General features: G+C 43.4%; 1 protein-coding gene across 4 annotated transcripts in view; it reads right to left on the bottom strand.

Moving 5' to 3' along the window:
• Positions 1-24,062, bottom strand: part of CCDC178 (coiled-coil domain containing 178) — a 387,874-nt gene that overhangs the window by 260,583 nt on the left and 103,229 nt on the right. For all 4 annotated transcript variants that reach the window (XR_012798754.1, XM_075584634.1, XM_075584645.1 and 1 more), the window contains exon 13: positions 3,805-3,867. Coding sequence is in view for 3 of the 4 variants with exons in the window: in XM_075584634.1 (XP_075440749.1) it covers positions 3,805-3,867 (63 nt within the window). In the remaining variant the exon portion in view is untranslated. The remainder of the gene's footprint in view (positions 1-3,804; positions 3,868-24,062) is intronic.

Raw genomic sequence — 24,062 nt, 5'->3', positions numbered from 1 at the left:
AAGCTGGAGATCAAGGCATCCCACCAAGGCGCATGCGCGAGCGCACATCCGGGTCCCTTCTCTTTCTTGATGACGTCATCACGTGGAGGCGTAATCTCCGATTGGCCCGTCTGTCCCACGATGTCCTGGTGTTCCAAAACATGCCCGTTGTCATGGGGAGCTGTACACAAAACGTCCTGAACTGCAACGTGTGCATTAAAGTCCCAATTTTGTCCTTCTTATACCATGTCTGGAGTCTTTGGCAGTGGACATGTTGTGGTACATAGGGAGGGAAAAAAGAAACCATAAGTGAGAGTCCGGTAGTAAAAACATACAAAGTGATACTCACATACTCCCCAGGTATAAAAAACATAACCAAAAGGAGTATAGGTGAGGGGAACAGAGGCAGAGAACCAGATATAATGAAAATAGAAGAATGTGTCAATTTAGGAGACATAATGAGGAGAAGATCAGCAGCAACAGCAGATTCACACAACTAAAGCTTCATTGGCCTCCCATGATTAGAAAGATATTTTTCATCTAATATTAATTAAACTGTTTAAGGAGATATAGTCATTAAGACCCCTGGGATGTACGGTATCGAGCGTGAATGTCCAAAACGCTTCCCTTTGTAACAGGGCAGTGTCTTTATCTGTCCCAGAGAAGGTCTTTTTCACCTGATCAATGCCCATTAGTTTTAGTGAAGACACTTTGTGATGAAACACTGTACAGTGTTTAATCAGGGCTGTCTCCTCTTTTTTGGCGTTAATTTTGCTACGGTGTTCAATAAAACGTGTTTTCAACATTCTATTGGTCTTACCAACGTACACCAGCCCACAAGGGCATTTGATGGTGTAAATTACATTGGTCGTGGTGCATGTAATTCTGTGGTTGATGTTATATCTTTTCCCACTTCTTGGGTGACGAACTTCATCCCCAGTATTAAGACTGTTACAGATAGTACACCCATAGCATTTATAACACCCTGGTTTAGACTGGAGAAAGTGTGTCGTTTGATAATGTTGGTTATCATCTGCAGAGATCAGGATATCTTTAATGTTACGCCCTCTTTGGTATGCGAACCTCGGTCTCTCTTTGCATACCGTGTTTAGTAGTTCATCCTGTTGTAGCAGACCCCAATGCTTATTAATACTATCTTAAATAAATCTACTGGCTGTGGTAAATTTGCTCACTCTGTTGATTCTTTCGACCCTATCCCTGTGTGGATTGACCGCAATCTCTTTTTGGAAAGCTCTTTCTATATTTGATTTTTTTATAACCACGTTGGAGGAATCTTGTCTTAATGTCATCAAGTGTTGTATCCAAATTTCCGGGTCTGTCAACCACCCGTGTTGCCCTTGTCTTTTGAGAGAAGGGCAGCATGTTTTTCAAGGACACTAGATGAAAGGAATTCTACCCTATTGGGGTCTAGTTTTCATCCAGTGTCCTTGAAAAACATGCTGCCCTTCTCTCAAAAGATAAGGGCAACACGGGTGGTTGACAGACCCGAAAATTTGGATACAACACTTGATGACATTAAGACAAGATTCCTCCAACGTGGTTATAAAAAAATCAAATATAGAAAGAGCTTTCCAAAAAGAGATTGCGGTCAATCCACACAGGGATAGCGTCCAAAGAATCAACAGAGTGAGCAAATTTACCACTGCCAATAGATTTATTTAAGATAGTATTAATAAGCATTGGGGTCTGCTACAACAGGATGAACTACTAAACACGGTATGCAAAGAGAGACTGAGGTTCGCATACCAAAGAGGGCGTAACATTAAAGATATCCTGATCTCTGCAGATGATAACCAACATTAACAAACGACACACTTTCTCCAGTCTAAACCAGGGTGTTATAAATGCTATGGGTGTACTATCTGTAACAGCCTTAATACTGGGGATGAATTTCGTCACCCCAGAAATGGGAAAAGATATAAGATCAACCACAGAATTACATGCACCACGACCAATGTAATTTACACCATCAAATGCCCTTGTGGGCTGGTGTACGTTGGTAAGACCAATAGAATGTTGAAAACACGTTTTATTGAACACCGTAGCAAAATTAACGCCAAAAAAGAGGAGACAGCCCTGATTAAACACTGTACAGTGTTTCATCACAAAGTGTCTTCACTAAAACTAATGGGCATTGATCAGGTGAAAAAGACCTTCTCTGGGACAGATAAAGACACTGCCCTGTTACAAAGGGAAGCGTTTTGGACATTCACGCTCGATACCGTACATCCCAGGGGTCTTAATGACTATATCTCCCTAAACAGTTTCATTAATATTAGATGAAAAATATCTTTCTAATCATGGGAGGCCAAGGAAGCTTTAGTTGTGTGAATCTGCTGTTGCTGCTGATCTTCTCCTCATTATGTCTCCTAAATTGACACATTCTTCTATTTTCATTATATGTGGTTCTCTGCCTCTGTTCCCCTCACCTATACTCCTTTTGGTTATGTTTTTTATACCTGGGGAGTATGTGAGTATCACTTTGTATGTTTTTACTACCGGACTCTCACTTATGGTTTCTTTTTTCCCTCCCTATGTACCACAACATGTCCACTGCCAAAGACTCCAGACATGGTATAAGAAGGACAAAATTGGGACTTTAATGCACACGTTGCAGTTCAGGATGTTTTGTGTACAGCTCCCCATGACAACGGGCATGTTTTGGAACACCAGGACATCGTGGGACAGACGGGCCAATCGGAGATTACGCCTCCACGTGATGATGTCATCAAGAAAGAGAAGGGACCCGGATGTGCGCTTGCGCATGCGCCTGGATGGGATGCCTAGATCTCCTGCTTGAGGAGCAGTGAGGGACGGCAGGACCTATCGGAAGGCAGGGTTTGCCCCAAGATGACGTCACTCGGAAGCGACCTGATCATGGATGTGCGCGCACACGACTGAGACATGAGTGGGAGAGACCGGAAGTTTTTTAAATGACTACACCTGGGGTATGGGCTATAAGTAGTGGACTGTATGTGTTTTGTATTATATCTTCACTTGAGAAAGACCACGTCTGGTGGTTGAAACGTTGTGCCTGTTCAAATAAATTTTTTCAAATCCGCAGTGCCCTGGAACCTTCCATTTTTGCTTACTTTGGAGTTTTCACATTGTCAGGGACTCCCCTGTACCAGGAGCACCGGTAACAGCAAGTATCTATTATCTAGTTTATGGTGTGCAGCATTACCACTGTATTTATTTTTATGTATTATAACACATTTTTCATCTACAGTATATAGAGATTTATATATACAGTATATATACTTTATTAATATTTTGATTTATTTCATATTTTTATTATTTATTCAACTTTTTGTTTAATTCAGTTATTCATTATATTGATCTCCAATTCGTTTTTTTGTCTTCTCTGTCTTTGTTTTTGTTATGTGCTGCTTTTTTGTGTGTTTTTTACGTTTTGATTACTAATTGACACCAGTTGTCTATTTGTTCTTGGGGGAGGTATAAATTGCACCTTCCTCCCCTAACTGCATACTCCTTGAGAAAGCACAGTGAGCGTGAAACTCGTAAGAGGAGGGGTTTTGTTCTGTTTAGTCTCTCTTTTTTATGTACGGTAGTTTAATAAATTGCTTTTATTTTTCAACGCTGGCGATTTTCCACTATTTTTTTTACCTTGAAGCGGCAGTCCCATCGATCCATCTACTTCTTCCAATAAATACACGCACACATTTTTGTTTGGATATCAAATTGGCGTTACTATATCTGTTATCGATCCACAGAATTAAATAAATGGCTCCTGGAGATATAGGCAATAGATTGGAAGATGATTGTTACGTTAAAAGCATTTACCTGTGTGACTTGGCTTGCTCTAACTTCACTCATAATTTCTTTCTTCAAGTTCGCAGCCAGATTCTTTCAAATAAAAAAGAAAGGAGAGTATTCAGTACATTAGACATTTATGTCTGGACCACAGAAGATAAGAGGATGAGACAAATTTGTATTCATTTGTATTGTCACATTATTGTCAGCAGTTTGTTGAAGACTCCTCTGGAGTTGCCCCCAAATTAAACATCTCTCTATACTTGTAAGCATCTAGAACACTTCATTTATTAGAAATTGTAGCCTAAAAAAAAACATGTTCTCGTACTTTGCTAACAACAAAAATAGATTTATTCCGGACTGGTGGATTTTAAATTTACAAATATAAAATTTGACGGCAGATAAGAACAGCTTCACCTTGTCTGCCCATCTTCCCAATTGTTGTAAACCCGCAGCCCGTATTTGATTCTTGACTTTCCTTTGTATTTAAGATAGCCTTACAGTATGTCTATCCGAAGCATTTTTTATTCCCTTACTGTACTAGCCCCTACCATCTCCATTGGGAGACTATTCCACAAATCCACTGCCCTTTCCGTGAATTACTTCCTCACATTTCCCCTAGCCTACCACAATCCAGCTTTAAGCACGACTTCTTGATCTAGCATTTCTCTTTCTCTGAAATATCCTTCCCTCCTGCACATTGTTGAATTCCTTAAAATTTTGTATAATACCCCCCTCTCCATTCTATCCCTCAAGATGTACATATTGAGGTCTTTCCTGATACATTTTCATGATATAGAACAGGGGTGTGCAAGCTTTTTGTCCTGCGCCCCCCTGCCTGCTCTCCCGCACTGCTCGCACCCAATCCCCCCACCTTGTATCAAGCTTCAAATGACGCTGCAGGATCATGAGACGTCATGTCATGTGACCCTGCAGCGTCATTTGATGCCACATTGCCATGGCGATGCGTCCCACCAAGCCGTCTGAATCAAGGTAAGTGAATTACAGAAAACTCACATGGTCCACCAGCATTTAATTTAAATGCTTTGGGGAAGAGCCTGGGGTCTCTTTAACCGCTGCGCCCCCCCTAAAAAAAATCTTGCGCCCCGCCCCCAAGTTTGCACACCATTGATTTAGAAGACCATGTACTGTATTAGTAGCCCTTCTTTACGCAATCTATAATTTATGCATGTCCTTCTGGAAATATGGTCCTTCAAACACAGTACTATATGTGAGGTTTTATCAGTGATCTACAGTTAGGTCCGGAAATAATTGGACACTGATACAAGTTTTGTTATTTCGGCTGTGTACCAAAATAAATTCAAGTTACAGTTAAATAATAATATGGGCTTAAAGTGCAGGCTATCAGCTTTAATTTGAGGGTATTCACATTCAAATTGGAGAAAGGGTTTAGGAATTACATGTCTTTAATATGTTTCAAGGTAAAAAAGTAAATTGGACAATTGACTCAAAAGCTCTCTCATAGACAAGTGTGGGCTATTCCTTCATTATTTCATCATCAATTAAGCAGGTAAAAGGTCTGGAGTTGATTCCAGGTGTGGCATTCGCATTTGGAAGATGTTGCTGTGAACCCACAACATGCGGTCAAAGGAACTCTCAATGCAAGTGAAACAGGGCATCCTTAGGCTGCAAAAAAACCAGAAAATCCATCAGAGAGATAGCAGGAACATTAGGAGTTGCCAAATCAACAATTTGGTACATTCTGAGAAAAAAAGAACGCACTGGTGAGCTCTGCAACACAAAAGGCCTGGATGTCCACGGAAGACAACAGTGGTGGATGATCGTAGGATCCTTTCCATGGTAAAGAAAAACCCCTTCACAACATCCAGCCAAGTGAAGAACACTCTCTAGGAGGTAGGCATATCATTATCCAAGTCTACCGTAAAGAGAAGACTTCATGAGATCAAATACAGAGGGTTCACCACAAGGTGCAAACCATTCATAAGCCTCAAGAATAGAAAGGCCAAATTAGACTTTGCCAAACAATATCTAAAAAAGCCAGCCCAGTTCTGGAACAGCATTCTTTGGACAGATGAAACTAAGATGAACCTATACCAGAATGATGGGAAGAAAAAAGTATGGAAAAGGCTTGGAACAACTCATGATCCGAAGCATACCACATCATCTGTAAAACACGGTGGAGGCAGTGTGATGGCATGGGCATGCATGGCTTACAACGGCACTGGGTCACTAGTGTTTATTGATGATGTGACAGAGGCAACCGGATGAATTCTAAAGTGTATAGGGATATATCGTCTGCTCAGATTCAGCCAAATTCAGCGAAGTTGATTGGACGTCGCTTCACTTTACAGATGGACAATGACACAAAACATACTGCGAAAGCAACCCCGAAGTTTTTTTAAGGCAAAGAGGTGGAATATTCTGCAATGGCCGAGTCAATCACCTGATCTCAACCCGATTGAGCATGCATTTCACTTGCTGAAGACAAAACTTAAGGCAGAAAGACCCACGAACGAACAACAACTGAAGAAAGCTTCAGTAAAAGCCTGGCAAAGCATCACAAAGGAGGAAACCCAGCGTTTGGTGATGTCCATGTGTTCCAGACTTCAAGCAGTTATTGTCTGCAAAGGATTCTCGACAAAGTATTAAAAATGAACATTTTATTTATGATTGTGTTAATTTGTCCAATTTCATTTGAGCCCCTGAAATAAGGGGACTGTGTATGAAAATGGTTGCAATTCCTAAACGTTTCATATGATATTTTTGTTCAACCCCTTGAATTAAAGCTGAAAGTCTGCACTTCTATTGCATCTCAGTTGTTTCATTTCAAATCCATTGTGATGGCGTACAGAGCCAAAATTATGAAAATTGTTGTCAGTGTCCAATTATTTCCTGTCCTAACTGTATATAGGGGCATCACTACCTCCTCTCTTTCTGCTGCTAATACATCTCTCAATACATAGTATTTTTCTGGCTTTCCCCATTGCTTTGTTACATTGCTTGCCTACTTTCAAATAAACTGAAATTACTCCAAGGTCCCTTTCCTTGATGGTAAGTTGGCCTTATAGTGCCATTTATCCTGTATTCTTCGATTTTTGTGACCCAAGTGCATGATTTTTCACTTATTGGGTTTAAAGTGTAGTCGACATACTCTTGACCATTTCTCTAGTCTACCTACTGTAGGATGTGTTAGAGCAGCGGTGCGCAAAGTGGGGGGCGCAAGATTTTTCTGGGGGGACGTAATGTTGCAGGGGCCCCGCGCTCTTCCCCCAAGGCATTTTAATGAAATGCCGGGGGATCACGTGAGGCTCCTGCAACTCTAAACTTACCTTCACTCTGCCAGTGTCAGGACTCTTGTCCATGGCAACGCGGCGACAAATGACGCAGCGTGCTCACGTGACGTCACACGCGTTAAATGACGTTGCTGGTCACGTGACATCACATGACACCGCGGCATGGTTTGACGCCGTGCGGGGTAAGGGGGGCACACCACGGGAGCAGAACAGGCAGTGGGGACGTAGCAAAAAAAAGTTTGCGCGCCCCTGGGTTAGAGAACAGTGTAGGCAGGGTGTAGGATCAAAATATAGTGGGGGAAAGTTCAAACAATTGGTGAGGATCTGTGTTTAAGAACATTGAAAAAGAGCTCAGATTTTTGCTTAAATGCAGCTTTAGATCAGAGCGGAGTCACAATTGTATAGTAATACATGACATAAGTGTACAATGCAGCATGTTCATTTGTAGAGGAGAAATGTGTCCCCTATAAACACACAAATTTACTCCTAAAATCAGTGGATTTTAAGCAATATTTAGAAATCAAATTAATCATACTGTATTATTGAATAATAATAGTTTTAGTCAGTTGTTATAACATAATTTACTCTTAGCACAGAGAAGTCCTTTGCTTCTTTAAATAACAATTAGAATCGATTAATAATACAAAGTCAAAAGCATAATTGTAAGTACAATAAATAGCCACTTATGAGTCTGAAAACCCTGCACTGAAAAATCTATTCGGAAGGAAATACACAGGAAAAAGGAATGTCTTTTAACCACAATTAAGTTATTATACTATTCAATTTATCTAATACTGGATCCCCTTGCCATCCTACATTAGTTTGTGGAATACAGTTATTGATTACATTTTAACATAAGTCGACTTTGTATCATTCACATAATACCGGACAGTGCCATTTTCCAAATGTGTTAGAGTAACAAACTGAATCCAGCGTCTTTCAGGTGATATGTAATAACTGTGACGGTGCTCGTCTCCAATCAGGAAACTGACCCGCAGGGCTGAGGATGCAGAATAACCGACCAGAGCCCAGGGACAGAGTCCTGTTAGAGTATCCGTAGTCAGTAAGCAGACAGGAGGACAGGGCTGGCGGTAGTGGTGCAAAGTTCAGGCAACGGGTCAGGGCAAGCAGAAGGTCAGAAAGGTCGGGGTCACGGTCCGTGGTCAGCAACAGAGAACTCCAAAAACGGGTAACATAGAAGCCTCAGGAACAGACAAGCCACAGGGACAGGCAAGCCACAGGGAAGGCTCAGGAACAAGGAAGGTTCAGAAACTAGAACCCAAGGTGGCCAGGAACATGAAGAAAAGCATACAATGCTCAGGCCGGGGCTGGAAGTCACTGGCTGCTCTTTAAGTCCTGGAACAGGTGCAGCCAATAAGAAAGTTCAGGAGGAGGCTTGCCAGCAATCAAGATGTCCACACCAGCCAGGTAAGGGCAGGTTCCCGCCAAAGCCTGGACTGGACTCCTTACAATAACACCTCCCAATTTCTGGGATCCTAAATTGAGCTTTAAAGCGTCTCCTGTTGGTCTTACAACAGATATAGATTTTAGATTTTTGTACATTGCAACTCATAGAACTGATTGTTCAGGACATTTACACCAAGACCCTCCAAATGTCCAGTTTATGATTTTGACAGTTCATGAAGTGTGAGTCTGTACCTCTTGTTAAGCAAATATATTAATATATTATTTATATATTCCAGGTTTCCGTTACACAGTACATATTTTGACAACTATGTATAGTAAACAAAGAGCATACAATATGTAATACCAGTATCTATCAGTTTGTCCTAACAGTCAACTCTTTCACTATATTAAGTTTTAGTCTTCTAAAAAATATATAGTTGAATCAAAATGAGATCATCTTTCTGAGATGAAGAGAACTTTTAACATTTTTTTTGTTTTTAAACACAGCCAATGTGGATAGAAAAAGGATAGATTATAGAATTATTTTTGATTTGTTTTTCTTTTGCTTATGTCTAACACCTTGTATCTTAGGGGGGTGTACAAATAAACAAGTAACTGAAACAAGTGAACAAACAAACTAAACTGAAAAACGTGGCCTTTGCCTCCATATAATGTATTAACAATGAGCAATGAAATTGAAGCTGGCCTCTGTTGGTGATAGCCAAGTAATATGTGCCCAATACTACATCCCACTTGGGAGGTCTTTTCATTTGCTGCAGGAACAAGACCTATAAAGGTTCTTCCCCTCTTACAGAGGTAAAAGGAAGGGTTCACAGTGTAGTGTAGGACCTGCATTAATTTGGTTATACCTTGGCGTTGGTATGCAGGCTTATGACGCTTTGGCCAAAGGGTTAACTAAATAACCAAGTATTTAATATTATTATTGAAGTATTTTACTTTATACTTTTTACCATATATGTTTTGTCAATGGGATGTAGCATTGGGCACCCCCTGTTTCTTGTTAAATTGAATATCTAGTCTGATGTGACTTTCAAATGAGGCTCAGCTTCTATCAGATATCCCTAATATTTCCAAGATAACAAGTATCAGGTTTTAAAAGCTGGTAGGGATCCCAACGGAGTGGGAGGAGGCTCTCACAGGAAACAATCACGGTAAACACACAATTGTAAACAGGACAGGCTTTACTGCATAACTTATACTCTACGGTACATATCATTCCACGTTGCATTTGGGTAAGGTATAACATACACCCCGCTCCCACCACCGTGTATCCCCACACCGTGTCCAATCGCACTATACAAGGCCCTTGGCCACTCTCCACGTAAGTGTCCCCAAGTGATACCCCCACCCTTTAGGCGTGCTTCTTGCGTTGCTGTACAGTGTTGGTGCACTTGAAGATATGATACCTGCCCGGGGCTCCCACCCCGGGTTCCGCAGACTACGACAGGGATTCTGCCCGATCCGACGTCGTCCTCCGCACCGCGTGAGGTGAATTCCAGCGTGGATAATATCACCTTAGTCTCAGTGTCTTTGGTGGCGTTCTGAGCCCAGAACCCACCTCGCAGGGCTGCACGGCTTCAGCGCTGTGTCCCTGACTATCCAAATAGCTAATGGGGCAGTGTCCCTATCTAGGTCCTGTCCCTATAGCACCACAAGCTACACAGTGGCTCAGGACCTAGGGGGCTGCTGGCCTAATGCAGTGGGTCACTGACCCCTGCACTCACCTCCTTCCCCTAGCTTGTCCTGGTCCTGACTGACTAGCGTGCTCCAAGCCCGTGAAATGTATCTTTTCTTGCCTGCAGGGCAATACTTCAGCCCTATTGGCTCCCTGGCGTCACGTGGGGCGCAGCTGAGGCTCATGGGACTTGTAGTCCCTTCCAAGAGCCTGTCCCTGGTAGGCTAGAGTTCGCACACTATCACTGCGCATGCACAATGTCCCTGGCTGGCCACCGCACCAAGATCTGCACTGCGCATGTGCTAACACTTAGAAGATGGCGGCGCCCTCGCCGCCCTGCTTCGGGAGCGCCGGGAGCCCTAACGACGCGATCGCGGCCCTGGCAACCGGCCGCACGCGTCCACGGCAACCCCCGAGCAGGACTCTGACCGCCCCAACTCTTCCGATCGGCCGATGGGACCGCCATTGGGCTCGGCGGCACCCGCGATCGCCAGGAAGGTGAGGGGGGCTTGGCAGGCAGGGGGGACCTGGCTACACATAATACCAAGAACAATATTTTAGGTAATTATACTGTAAGAGGAACGCATTCCTGAAAAAAATCAGTTGCAAAAAAACAAAACAACCACCCAACACACACAGTATAATATGAGAAAATGCAACTACAACACATGCTCAACACATAATCCTCTGGTCATTACAATCTTGGAAATTTTGGGTCTCCAAAACTTGATATAGTGGATCTTGAGATCCACATATGGCCTTGGAGAATAAAATTAAGTTGAGGCCTTTCTTAGTCTCTCCTGAACATATTTAATTATATTTTGTTTCTCTTTTTAAAAAGCTCCATACCTGTGAGTCGGAAAAAAGAGTAACTTGATATCTGTGTAAATAAGTGTTTCTATTTTCCAAACTCGCGAGGCAATACTTCTTTATCTGTGAAACTCAGCGTCTCATCAGGTTTTAATATTGACTTCATTCCTTTTGGTCCGGCCTACACCAAATTGTTCCACATCAGAGTTTCCAAAGTCGAGCAATCCAGACCATCTAAGATGCTCAGATTTGTATTGAAATCAGATTCAAGGACAATACTACAGGAGGGCTAAGGGCAAGCGGCGGGTTCCGTTCTAAGGGCCTGCCGCAAAGAGACAATCGCCGGAAAGCGGAACCGGTGATTTTCGGCATGTGCGCACGCGCAGACCTGCAATTAACCCTTCTACAACCTCCGTTCTACGCATGCGCAACCTCGCCACCCGCCCCCCCCGTTCTGCGCAAGCGCGACCTCGGACTCCCCGTTCTGCGCATGCGCAGACATAGCGGCCCCCTTCTCGGTACCGCCGTATTGCCAAAAAGCGGGGCGCTGAGAAGCAGGGCCCTGTAGATCGTAAGTTGATTTTACTAAATACTTTTTCAGCTCTCCAGCTTCTAGTTTTTCTCTCTCAGAAATAGTTTTTTCTCCTGTATTTTGTTGAAACATGTATGAAAAACTTTCTATCACGAGGCGCATGCGCGACGGCAAGGAGCATGGTCGCATAGGGTAAGAGCTCCATGCCTCGCTTGAAAAAATCGATAGCAGAAACCTAACAAATTCACCCATCCAACAGAAAATCTCAGTAAACAAGCCCCACAGTGTCCCGCGATGTCCAGGAAAACCCCCAAAGTAGCCAAAAAGAAAGGACTACCGGAATACTTCGGCCGTGCAGGGCCGAGTGGAGCAGGAGGAGAAATGGCGCCGTATTCAAATGCCGGTTCAGAGACAGAGCCGGACGGTGAAGGAAAGGAGCGGGATAACCCAGCACTGCGTCCAGTGAGACAGTGTGATCTGGACAAATTATATGATAACCTATAAGCACTTCTGCAGGCTGAACTCAAAGACCTAAAGAAAGAAGTGACCGGGCTGGGTGAGAGGACAAACACCCTAGAGATCAAAATGGACCAATCGATCAAGGCAATAAAAATGCAGGATCGAAAATATACAGGTCTCCAGGATCAAATTAATGAGCTAGGGAATGCCAAGAGGACGCGGAGAACAGAGACAGGCGTAACAACCTCCGGATCAGAGGGGTCCCTGAAGCCGTCCTGGACAGCGAGGAATTTATCCTAAAATGGCTGGAGACCCTGCTCCCTGACACCCCAAAAGAATATTTGGCACTAGACAGGTGCCACAGAGCCCTGAGATCTAAACCGCTACTGCACGAGCAGCCTAGGGACACTGTGCTCAGATTACACTATTTCCGCACAAAAGAAGCGGTCCTACACAAGACGAGACCCCTACAGGTAGTGGAATACGAGGGCGTGAGAATGTCCATTTTCCAGGACCTGTCCCCGGAGACACTGGCCCGCCGGAGAGCACTACTACCACTTACAAAGAACCTAAGAGAAAAAGGGGTAAGGTATAGGTGGACCTTCCCCTTCGGCCTGCAGGTGGTAAGAGGCGGCAAAGCTTTCACCCTCCGAGGACCAGAAGAGGGAACAGCCTTCCTTCACAAGCTGGGCCTGGGAGAAGCTCCTGCAGCCGAGGACCCAAATGCCGCCCTCCCGGAACCCGTGTGGGAACAAAGGGCAAAATCCCCCAGGGAGCAAAGGGGAGCAGTACAAACTTAAAGCCCCCGCAAAATGACATGAAATAAAGTTACACAGCCTGTTGAGAGAGTCCCGCTAAGTTATAAAATGCATGCTCCCGGCCAAGCTGAAGTAGCTCCATCAAGAGGATTCCACCTCCGACATAACAAGATTTGAGCCCCGACACCCCAGCTACAGATGACCAGCGATCACCCACCAAGCACCAAAGCAGAACCCACGGTGTGAAAATTTGCGGCCTACCTTTCCGAGGATGGCGTCCCCCGACACAAGATGGTGAAGACTCCCTGGAAGGCGGGAATCCACAGTGACCCGCAGGAGCAGGAAGAGAGCGGTGAGCGGGAAGCAGGAGCAGGCGCACGCACCTCAGCACTGGTGAGAGACGATTTACAAAATGGCCGCCACCCGGATGCGCGTCACGGAGGGGTCCCGGAAGGAGTGGCGCCATCTTAGAGGTGGCGCGGAACCTGCTTCCACCGTCGAAGGCAGCTGACGTCACAGGCAGGGACGGGGACGGCCGAAGGCCTAGCGAGGCGGCCAGAAAGCGCCGGGCTGAACGCGCAGGCTCTGAATAGTCACCCCACCAACCAGACGCGGGGTTTTTTGAACCTGGAAAGAGGAGAAAGCAGTGCGGGAGGGGAAAAATTATTTAGCGCCGCAGCGGCGGAGGCAATTAGAAGGGGACGGAAAAGAGAGAGAGAGGAAGCAAGTTAACTAGAAAGCAAAAGAAGGTAGATGAGGGGATAAATAAACAAGGATGGTGAGAATACAAAAGGCAGGAATAAGGAAGTAGACCAGAAAGAGTGAGAGGCAGGGTGAAAGCAAGTAGTAAAGGAAGTAGAAGGGGGGAAGTAAGGGTCAGAGTAAGTAAGGAATTGAAAGGTAGGAAGAATAGAAGTAGATATGAAAGGAAAGAAGAAGGCTAATGGGATGTGCAAGTTGGAAAGTGGGAGTGGTGACTGGTAGCTGCGTGAAGGGGGAAGTGAGGAAGGACATAACAAGTAATGTAGAGATTGAGTTGGGGAAGTGTTAGTAGATGAGAGGGTAAGTGAGGTAAGGGCTAGAGAGGGAGGGGAAGGGAAGAAAGGAGCAAAGAGACACAAGGTTATGATAGATAAAAAAGAGCGCACAGGGAGGTCGGAATCAAGGGAATGGGGGGCAAGAACAGCAGGACAAGAAGGGAAACGCAGGTTGCTGAGGTCATGATACCGGGGTTCAATCTGGAAGGAAAGGGGTGTGAAAAAGGCCGGGGCTGACAGTAGCGGAGTATAGAACAAGTTAGGTTTCGTTAAAATAAGTTCAGGAAGAGCGAGGCAGGAGAAGTGGGAAGTGACCTGCTTCAAAAATCCGCATGGGCCGCGCACTAGGGGGGAGGAGGGTGGTTCTCCAGGGCCCTAGTGAAGTCCTTTGGGTCAAGATGCTGAGGGAGGGTGATCCCCATCCCAAGTTACATCCAGACTGCAGGAATGGAGTCCAGTTACCCAAAGGGGATGTTCTCGTCGAAGAGGCTGCTTCGCCGAGACGACGAGAGTTCTTCTGTTTTATGGCATGTTTAGTGTTTGTTGTGTCCCCCCCGGTGTGCCCTTTTGTGTTTCTGTAGATGGAGAAGAGCGTTGCTGTAGCACAAGGAGGAGAGGAGGCTTTGACTCTGGCCCAGGAGCGTCATTCAGGAACAGATATCGGCAGCAAAGTCATCTCACATTCTTCAATGAGTAAGAAACTCAGGCTAGTATCACATAACATTAAAGGGTTTAACAGCCCGGCTAAACGCAGAGTCGCCTTCCGAGATTACAAGCGTAAAGGGGCAGAAATTCTGTTTCTGCAAGAAACACATTTCTCTCAGGACAACTACCCCAGGTTCCTGGACAAAGATTACACGACACACTTCTTGTCTTCCGCGAAAGCCAAAAAAAGGGGGGTGGCCATACTACTCCATAAACGAATACCGTTTGTAACCGACAAGACATTCAAAGATAAAGAGGGTAGATTCCTCATTGTAAGAGGGGCAATCCAAGGGTTCCCAATTACTCTAGCGACAATATATGCCCCCAATGAGACAGCCCCAGATTTCTTCTCCACCTTCTTTGGGAAACTTAGCAAAGTGGCCCGAGGTAATATTATAGTTGCCGGAGACCTGAACAGGGCACTACGAGAGGACCTTGACAGATGTTCATCCACTAATGTAACACACAGAACTGACATACTAACAATCAAAAAAGGTTTACGGGACTGCCAATTACTCGACATATGGAGGGAACAACACCAGAGAATGAGGGAGTACACCTTTTACTCACACCCACACGACACATATAGTAGGATTGATTACTTCCTTGTATCCAACAGAATGGTCCCTGGGGTCTCTCGCACCGAGATCCATGATATTTCATGGTCAGACCATGCATCTATAGAGCTGCGATGCACACTAATTCCACTAGACAGACCTAGAGCGAACTGGAAGTTAAACGAGATTTTGTTGAAAATCCCAGCCCTACAGGCAGAAATTGGGGAAAAGCTCAAACAATATTTTGAGGAGAATGAGGGGAGTGTGGCAACACACTCCACGCTGTGGGAGGCCCATAAGGCTACCCTCAGAGGGGTCATTATGAATCTGGCCGCTAAAAGAAAAAGAGAACGCAAGGGAAAAATCCTGAAGCTAGAAGAGCAGTTAGCGGAGCTTTCCTCCCTACACAAAAAACATAAGAATGCCCACACGTTGACTCAAATTTTAGCCACCAAAACTAGTCTTAACCTCCTCCTCTCCGCCCAGGCTGAGAAGGAAATGGCCTGGTCCCAGCGGAAATTTTATGAAAAAGCTAACAAGCCTGACACACTACTTGCCAATAAGCTAAAAAACAAGCTTCCAAATTATCACATTCACGCAATCTGAAATTACGAAGGGGACCTTACCTCCATCCCGGAGAAAATTGCAGGGGAATTCAAAAAATACTACGAAATATTATACAATGGGGATAAGGTGACCCACAATCGGAAAACAAAGGAGGAGTTACGGTCCTTCTTAAAAGAGGCAAATTTACCAAATTTGGAGAGATGCGACAGGGAGGCACTCCAGTCGGACTTCTCGATGGAGGAACTCTCTGGGGTCATCAAAGCACTAAAACCGGCTAAAGCCCAAGGGCCGGATGGCTTTTCGAACTTATATTACAAAAAATATATAAAAATTCTAGCACCACACATGTTAAAGCTATTCAACGAAATCTTAGCAGGGGCCTCATTCCCAGCGCAAATGCTCCAAGCCTCAATATCGGTGATCCATAAACCCGGAAAGGACCCGGCAGACTGTAAGAGCTACCGGCCCATTTCACTGATTAACTCGGACCTCAAAATATACTCTAAACTTATAGCCAACAGGGTGGGTAGAGTTCTTCCCGGGTTAATTCACGCGGATCAAGTAGGGTTTATCGGAGGTAGGCAAGCAGCAGACAATACCAGGAGAATTATTGACCTAATTGATCTGGCCCAAAAAGAAAAAATACACTCCATGGTGTTAAGTCTGGACGCTGAGAAAGCCTTCGATAGAATAGACTGGCCCTACCTAACAGAAACACTGAGAGCATTTGGCTTTGAGGGACGCCTTCTGCAGGCCATCCTGGCGCTGTATAAAAACCCAACAGCAAGAGTGAGATATCAAGGTTTCCCCTCAGACCAATTTGAAATCAAAAGTGGAACACGACAGGGATGCCCGTTGTCGCCACAACTGTTCACCTTATGTATAGAACCCCTGGCGGCACACATCAGAAATAACCCAGATATCTCTGGTATCTTAGTGGGAGACCAAATGCACAAAGCCGCTCTATATGCGGACGATGTCATTCTCACATTAGCCAAACCTCTCACATCTCTTCCAAATGTATTCAATATACTGGGCAAATTTAACCAAATATCGGGATTTAAGATCAATCAGTCTAAATCAGAAGCCCTCAATATTAATTTACCAAAAGAAGTCGAAAAGCTGATTGACCTCAATTTTAAGTTCAAATGGCAACCCTCCGCTATCAAATATTTAGGGGTTTATCTCACGAGGGACTACAATTCTTTATATAAAGCACATTTCCCCAAGATCATCAAGACGCTGGGGGAGGATCTCCGGACCTGGATGAAGGGGAGTATCTCATGGATTGGGAGGATACATAACGTGAAAATGAATCTCCTCCCAAAGATGCTATATCTCTTTCAGAGTCTCCCTATCCCTTTTGTACAGACGGACATCCTCTCCCTTCAGTCAAAAATAATAAAATTTATTTGGAACGGGAAAAACCCAAGAATTGCTAAGGGAATCTTAAAACGTCCCACAATAAGAGGAGGGTTAGCGGTGCCTTGCTTGCAGGCCTACTACAAAGCGGCCCAGTTAGGGCAGATTCTCCAATGGCACACTGACCCAAGCTTACGGAGATGGGTAGAGTTGGAGAAAAAATGTTGTGCACCAATTGAAATCCGAAACTTAATCTGGCTACCCAGAGAAGGGGTACGCAAGATGAACATTCCGCTGCAGACCATGGTCAATTCATTAAAAGTTTGGGAGGCCACAAAATTCAAATGTCAATTGACTACCAAAACATCATTAATGACGCCAATAGTGGGCAATCCAGACTTTGCTCCGGGCCTGAATAGCAAAAACTTCCTGATCTGGAGTCAAAAGGGGTTTTCCCGTCTAAAAGATCTGGAGGGCATAACGACCATACAAACATTTGATCAAATTAAATCCTCGAATAATATCCCAAATAGTGAACTCTTTAGGTACCTCCAGATCAGAGATTTCTATAATAAAACGCCAATTAGACTGGCACGAACAAATTTTGAGCAGCTGTGTTCCAGAGATACGGACACAAGGGGACTCACATCTAGAATGTACAGGGAAGTGATCTGCCAGAAGACGACCATTGACAATAGACTGAGTTACATGAGACACTGGGAATCGGACCTATGAGAGACTCTAGAGGATGACGAATGGGACAGAATTAAACAGGCGGCGGCGAAAAGCTCAATCTGCACCACATTAAAGGAGAACGCATATAAAGTCCTTATGAGGTGGTATTACACTCCGACGCGCTTAGCGAAATTTGTAAAAGGCTACTCCCCTCTTTGCCCTAAGCAGTGTGGGGAAGCGGCAGATCTCCAACATATGCTGTGGTCTTGCACTAAGGTGGCCCCTATTTGGGAACAGATTAGAGATTGGATTCAGCGGATTCTCGGTTTGGAGATCCCCCTGGAGCCGTGGCTGTTCCTGCTGGGCAGGCGGATCCAGGGTCTGTCAAATGCGACGCATAAATTGATCGTGCATTTTGCTACTGCTACGAGGTGCGAGATCGCAGCATTATGGAAGCAACAAGAAATTCAAATTATCCCTAAAATCAAAAACAGAATTTGGCATATCTGCCGGATGGAACAATTAACGAGTTTAGTTAATGACTCCGGCACAAAATTTCTAAAGGTCTGGGAACCATGGTTGGCCCAGGTAGACATCCCTGGAGTGGATGCCACCACAATCTTGCACTAATTTACCTAGGTGCGTTCTCCTTTAATAGCAGTTCAGACGACACGACATAGTGACTTACAGGTAGCAGACTGCCCTACAAGCTTAGAGCTGGGAAAAAGATAATCCAGAGGAACCCGACCCAGGTAATCTCCTCAGACGACGCCGAACAAGATGGCCAAAAGTCACAAGAACGAGCAGAAACATGATCCACTAACCGCTGTTCCCCAACCCCCCCCCCCCCCGTGTCACTACCCTCCACCCCTGTCCCCTTGTCAAGTTCGTCCCGTCCTGTTTGTAAAGTTTGCAGTAGACGTGTATTAGTAGAGTTTATACATGTGATTGAAAAATTGGATCCGTTACAACGGGCTGTGTTACATTGGCTGTACTTGCAATTTAGTATCGGTGGTGATCAAAGTATTTGATCAAAAAAGAAACCCTTCTAGGTAGCACTCTCTTGTCATGTGTGTAGTGTCATGTTTCATGGACTTAATTGGTCCAACAGTTAGATACTGTATGTCTGAGTAGTGCCCAGATTCACAGGGGAAATCAAAAATAATAAAATTGTATTAAATCTACATAGATATTAAAAACACATATACATTATTAAAAATCCCTATTGTGTGGAATGGTGATACTGTTTTTGTCATAAGTCCAAAGGTATATTATCATATGTAAAACAAAACAAATATCTTGACTTTCTGAATCACAGCTTTCAATACGGTCTCTTGACCAAAACCAATGGGTGTCGCAGGTGTGTACACATGTATCAATCACAGCATGATCACTCGGAGGTGAAGCATAATCTATATATATACTGCAGGGTTAATGCAAGGAGTATATATAGGTAAAGTGTGGAACAGGTGGTACATCAAATCAGGAAGGTAACCTTACAGATATATATTCAAGTTGATGTCATATTATACAGTTAGTGCATATATATCAAGGAAAGGTTGTATATTTATCTCTCCTATACTCCGTTTGTGTAATAAACCCTCAGGTTCTCCCAACAAAAGCAGGGCTGTGTATTATTATACAGTGGATTGAAACGGTATCATGCAGTTAAATACACGTTGTTGGATGGTACTCCGTGGTCATGAGGTAAGGTAATATAATTCACTATAGTGATCCTCAATACCCATAGATATAGCTCCTGTACGGTGCCAGAGAGTATTGCTCTAATGTGGTTAGTATATCTTAGCCCGTGTTGGTCTCGTTATACAAGGAAGCTGGCTATCGTGTGTGCTGCATAGGTTGATACAAGCCTGCTGCTGGTGCCGGTTACAGAAAGTCGCCACCCACTGACGTCACGACTGTGACGCCTCACGTTCCGACGCACGTTTCACGTGACTAGCACGCTTCTTCAGGGGGAGGAGGGATAGAGGTAAGACGTCCCCCATGTCTATTTATACTCCCAGATCCTGTTTGGGGACTCCTATCCTTACTGTGATAGGTGAGTATGGAGTCAGATGGTTCATTAACCTGCAGGAGGGTGTAATGAAACTATAGTGTGTGTTTAGCTTATTAATTGCCTAATGGCTGAGACACTGTGGATGCCTGTGCAGCGTTGCAAGAAGAAATGGAGCGAGTGCCGATCTGGTTGTTACTTTGTATATATTTTCAATAAAATAAATAAATGATGTCAGAGTTGTCTAATGATTGCTGTTGTTACTGCCTTATTGTGTCTTATATACCAATGTGGATAACGGAAAGAAGAAATCCTCATCATTGGTTAGACAGGTAGGTATATGTCTATAGTACATCTAATAATTGCTTTGTAGTAATAGCCATATTGGTAGGTTATCAAATTAAATAGATGCATGTTGTTAGTGTAGGAATGTAACTCACATATAAATATCTGTCCTTAGAGGACAATATAGGTGTGGTTAAAATGAAAACTATCTATCTGCTGTGTATATCTCTACACTACATCTAATTATTTAGTTGCAGTAATAGCCGTGATAATAATTATCTAAAAAGGTGCATATTAGTGGTGTAGGAGTGTGACTCACATATAAATACCTGCCCTTAAGGGACAATGCAGGTGTTATTAATATGAAACATATCTAAAAAGTGCTATGTGTAATGTACTGTGTAGGAGTGAATGAGTGATTAGGTTATGCATAATGAAGATGGGATAATGTAAAATAAAATGAAAATAAGTGTGTGTAAGTGATAGCCATATTGGGTGAGGGTTGTATCGAAATACATCCAAGCAACAAGGACGGTGGTACATAAACAGTGAACAATAATTAATAGTAATTTGAATAAAAATTTAAATAAATGGTGATTGTGTAGAAATGTTACTAGCGTAGAACGGCCTGCCCTTAGTGGTCAATGCAGGTCAATTAAAATGAACTTAACTGCAATGTACTGTGTAGGAGTGAATAGTTGATAATAGTTCTTGGAGCCATATATACATTAGAGTGACACATCTATATGAAAGGTGAAAATATAAAGCCTTCGTTTAGGCCTTTTGGCACCATGGTTTGTAATTGAAAAATCCATCGGCTTTCTTGCTGTAGCAGACGTTGGTCCCAGTTACCCCCTCTTGCATCCTTTGCGATATGCTCTATACCACAAAAGTGCATCACTTTGGGATTTCCCTTGTGATCCTCTATGATATGTCTGGCAATCGGGATATCTGTGGAGTTTCGGACATTGCCTATGTGTTCCAATATCCTCGTCTTGAGGGGTCTGTGTGTTTTCCCTACATACATGATTCCGCAGTCACAGGTCATGAGATAAATGGTTCCACACGTGAGGCAGTTAATGAAGTCTTTGATCTTATACATATCTGAGTTATTAGAGCTTCTGAATTGTTTTGTTGCCGTCATGAAGGTGCAGGCCTTGCATCTAGCGCATGGATATGAGCCGGCTGGTTTTGTGCCTAACCATGTTTTTTGTTGGGATTTGTTGAAGTGACTATGAACTAGCCTATCCTGAAGGTTCTTGTTACGTCTATACCCTGTAGTGGGTACGTCTCTGAGAACTTTGCTCAGGTCAGGGTCTCCAAGCAAGATATGCCAATGTTTGCTTAGGATATTTTTGGTAATTCTAGATTGGCTATTGTACGTGGAGATAAATCTAATCACATCTTCTTTTGGTGTGATTTGCTTGGGTGTCAAAAGATCTATTCTTGCTGAAGTCATAGCCCTATAGTAAGCTCTTTTAATTAATTTTTTACTATAGCCTCTCATGAGGAATCTGTTGGACATGTCGACAGCTTGTATTTTGAACTCAGATGTGGAAGAGCAGTTTCGTCGCAGTCTCAGGAATTGTCCTACTGGGATATTGTCAGTGACATGTTTTGGATGATGACTGTTGGCTCTCAGTAAACTGTTGGTCGAGGTGGGCTTCCTATATATACTGGTCTCAACAGTGTCAGTGTCTGTCCTTGATATGGTGATGTCCAGAAATTCAATCTTATTTCTGTCAAAAAAAGTAGTGAGTTTTAGATTGAAAGTATTGTTGTTTAGACATTCGATGAAATTGTACAGTAGTTTCTCAGTACCATTCCATATCAGGAAAATGTCATCGATGTATCTGACCCACAACTCTATATGCTCAGTATAGATTTCCATTTCCTCTATGAAGACCACTGTTTCCTCCCACCAGCCTAGGTATAAGTTGGCATAGGTGGGAGCACATGTGGTCCCCATAGCTGTACCTTGTATTTGATGGTACAGGATGTTATGGAAAATGAAAAAGTTGTGGGTCAGTACATAATCCAACAGTTTAAGTACTAAGCTGTTATGTGATGTACAGTCAGTATTTCTTGCTCTGAGATAATATGCGACAGCATTCATACCAGTTTCGTGAGGGATGCTGGAGTACAGCCCCTCCACATTGAGACCGACTAGAATAGAGTCTGAATTAAGTGAAATGCCATCTAGTTTTCGTAAGACATCAGTTGTATCTTTTACGTAGGACGGTAATGTCTCCACAAATGGCCTAAGGATTTTGTCTAGGTATATGCTGGTGTTACTCGTAATATTGCCAATACCTGAGACTATGGGCCTTCCCGGAGGAGGTCTCTTATCTTTGTGAATCTTCGGCAGATGGTAAAAGGTGGACTCTATTCTAGTCGGTCTCGATGTGGAGGGGCTGTACTCCAGCATCCCTCACGAAACTGGTATGAATGCTGTCGCATATTATCTCAGAGCAAGAAATACTGACTGTACATCACATAACAGCTTAGTACTTAAACTGTTGGATTATGTACTGACCCACAACTTTTTCATTTTCCATAACATCCTGTACCATCAAATACAAGGTACAGCTATGGGGACCACATGTGCTCCCACCTATGCCAACTTATACCTAGGCTGGTGGGAGGAAACAGTGGTCTTCATAGAGGAAATGGAAATCTATACTGAGCATATAGAGTTGTGGGTCAGATACATCAATGACATTTTCCTGATATGGAATGGTACTGAGAAACTACTGTACAATTTCATCGAATGTCTAAACAACAATACTTTCAATCTAAAACTCACTACTTTTTTTGACAGAAATAAGATTGAATTTCTGGACATCACCATATCAAGGACAGACACTGACACTGTTGAGACCAGTATATATAGGAAACCCACCTCGACCAACAGTTTACTGAGAGCCAACAGTCATCATCCAAAACATGTCACTGACAATATCCCAGTAGGACAATTCCTGGGACTGCGACGAAACTGCTCTTCCACATCTGAGTTCAAAATACAAGCTGTCGACATGTCCAACAGATTCCTCATGAGAGGCTATAGTAAAAAATTAATTAAAAGAGCTTACTATAGGGCTATGACTTCAGCAAGAATAGATCTTTTGACACCCAAGCAAATCACACCAAAAGAAGATGTGATTAGATTTATCTCCACGTACAATAGCCAATCTAGAATTACCAAAAACATCCTAAGCAAACATTGGCATATCTTACTTGGAGACCCTGACCTGAGCAAAGTTCTCAGAGACGTACCCACTACAGGGTATAGACGTAACAAGAACCTTCAGGATAGGCTAGTTCATAGTCACTTCAACAAATCCCAACAAAAAACATGGTTAGGCACAAAACCAGCCGGCTCATATCCATGCGCTAGATGCAAGGCCTGCACCTTCATGAGGGCAACAAAACAATTCAGAAGCTCTAATAACTCAGATATGTATAAGATCAAAGACTTCATTAACTGCCTCACGTGTGGAACCATTTATCTCATGACCTGTGACTGCGGAATCATGTATGTAGGGAAAACACACAGACCCCTCAAGACGAGGATATTGGAACACATAGGCAATGTCCGAAACTCCACAGATACCCCGATTGCCAGACATATCATAGAGGATCACAAGGGAAATCCCAAAGTGATGCACTTCTGTGGTATAGAGCATATCGCAAAGGATGCAAGAGGGGGTAACTGGGACCAACGTCTGCTACAGCAAGAAAGCCGATGGATTTTTCAATTACAAACCATGGTGCCAAAAGGCCTAAACGAAGGCTTTATATTTTCACCTTTCATATAGATGTGTCACTCTAATGTATATATGGCTCCAAGAACTATTATCAACTATTCACTCCTACACAGTACATTGCAGTTAAGTTCATTTTAATTGACCTGCATTGACCACTAAGGGCAGGCCGTTCTACGCTAGTAACATTTCTACACAATCACCATTTATTTAAATAATTTATTCAAATTACTATTAATTATTGTTCACTGTTTATGTACCACCGTCCTTGTTGCTTGGATGTATGTCGATACAACCCTCACCCAATATGGCTATCACTTACACACACTTATTTTCATTTTATTTTACATTATCCCATCTTCATTATGCATAACCTAATCACTCA

Source organism: Ascaphus truei, chromosome 2 (genome assembly GCF_040206685.1).
Source record: "Ascaphus truei isolate aAscTru1 chromosome 2, aAscTru1.hap1, whole genome shotgun sequence".
NCBI lineage: Eukaryota > Metazoa > Chordata > Amphibia > Anura > Ascaphidae > Ascaphus > Ascaphus truei.
Note: the sequence above shows the minus strand (reverse complement) of the source record. Positions and strands in the feature narration are given on the sequence as shown.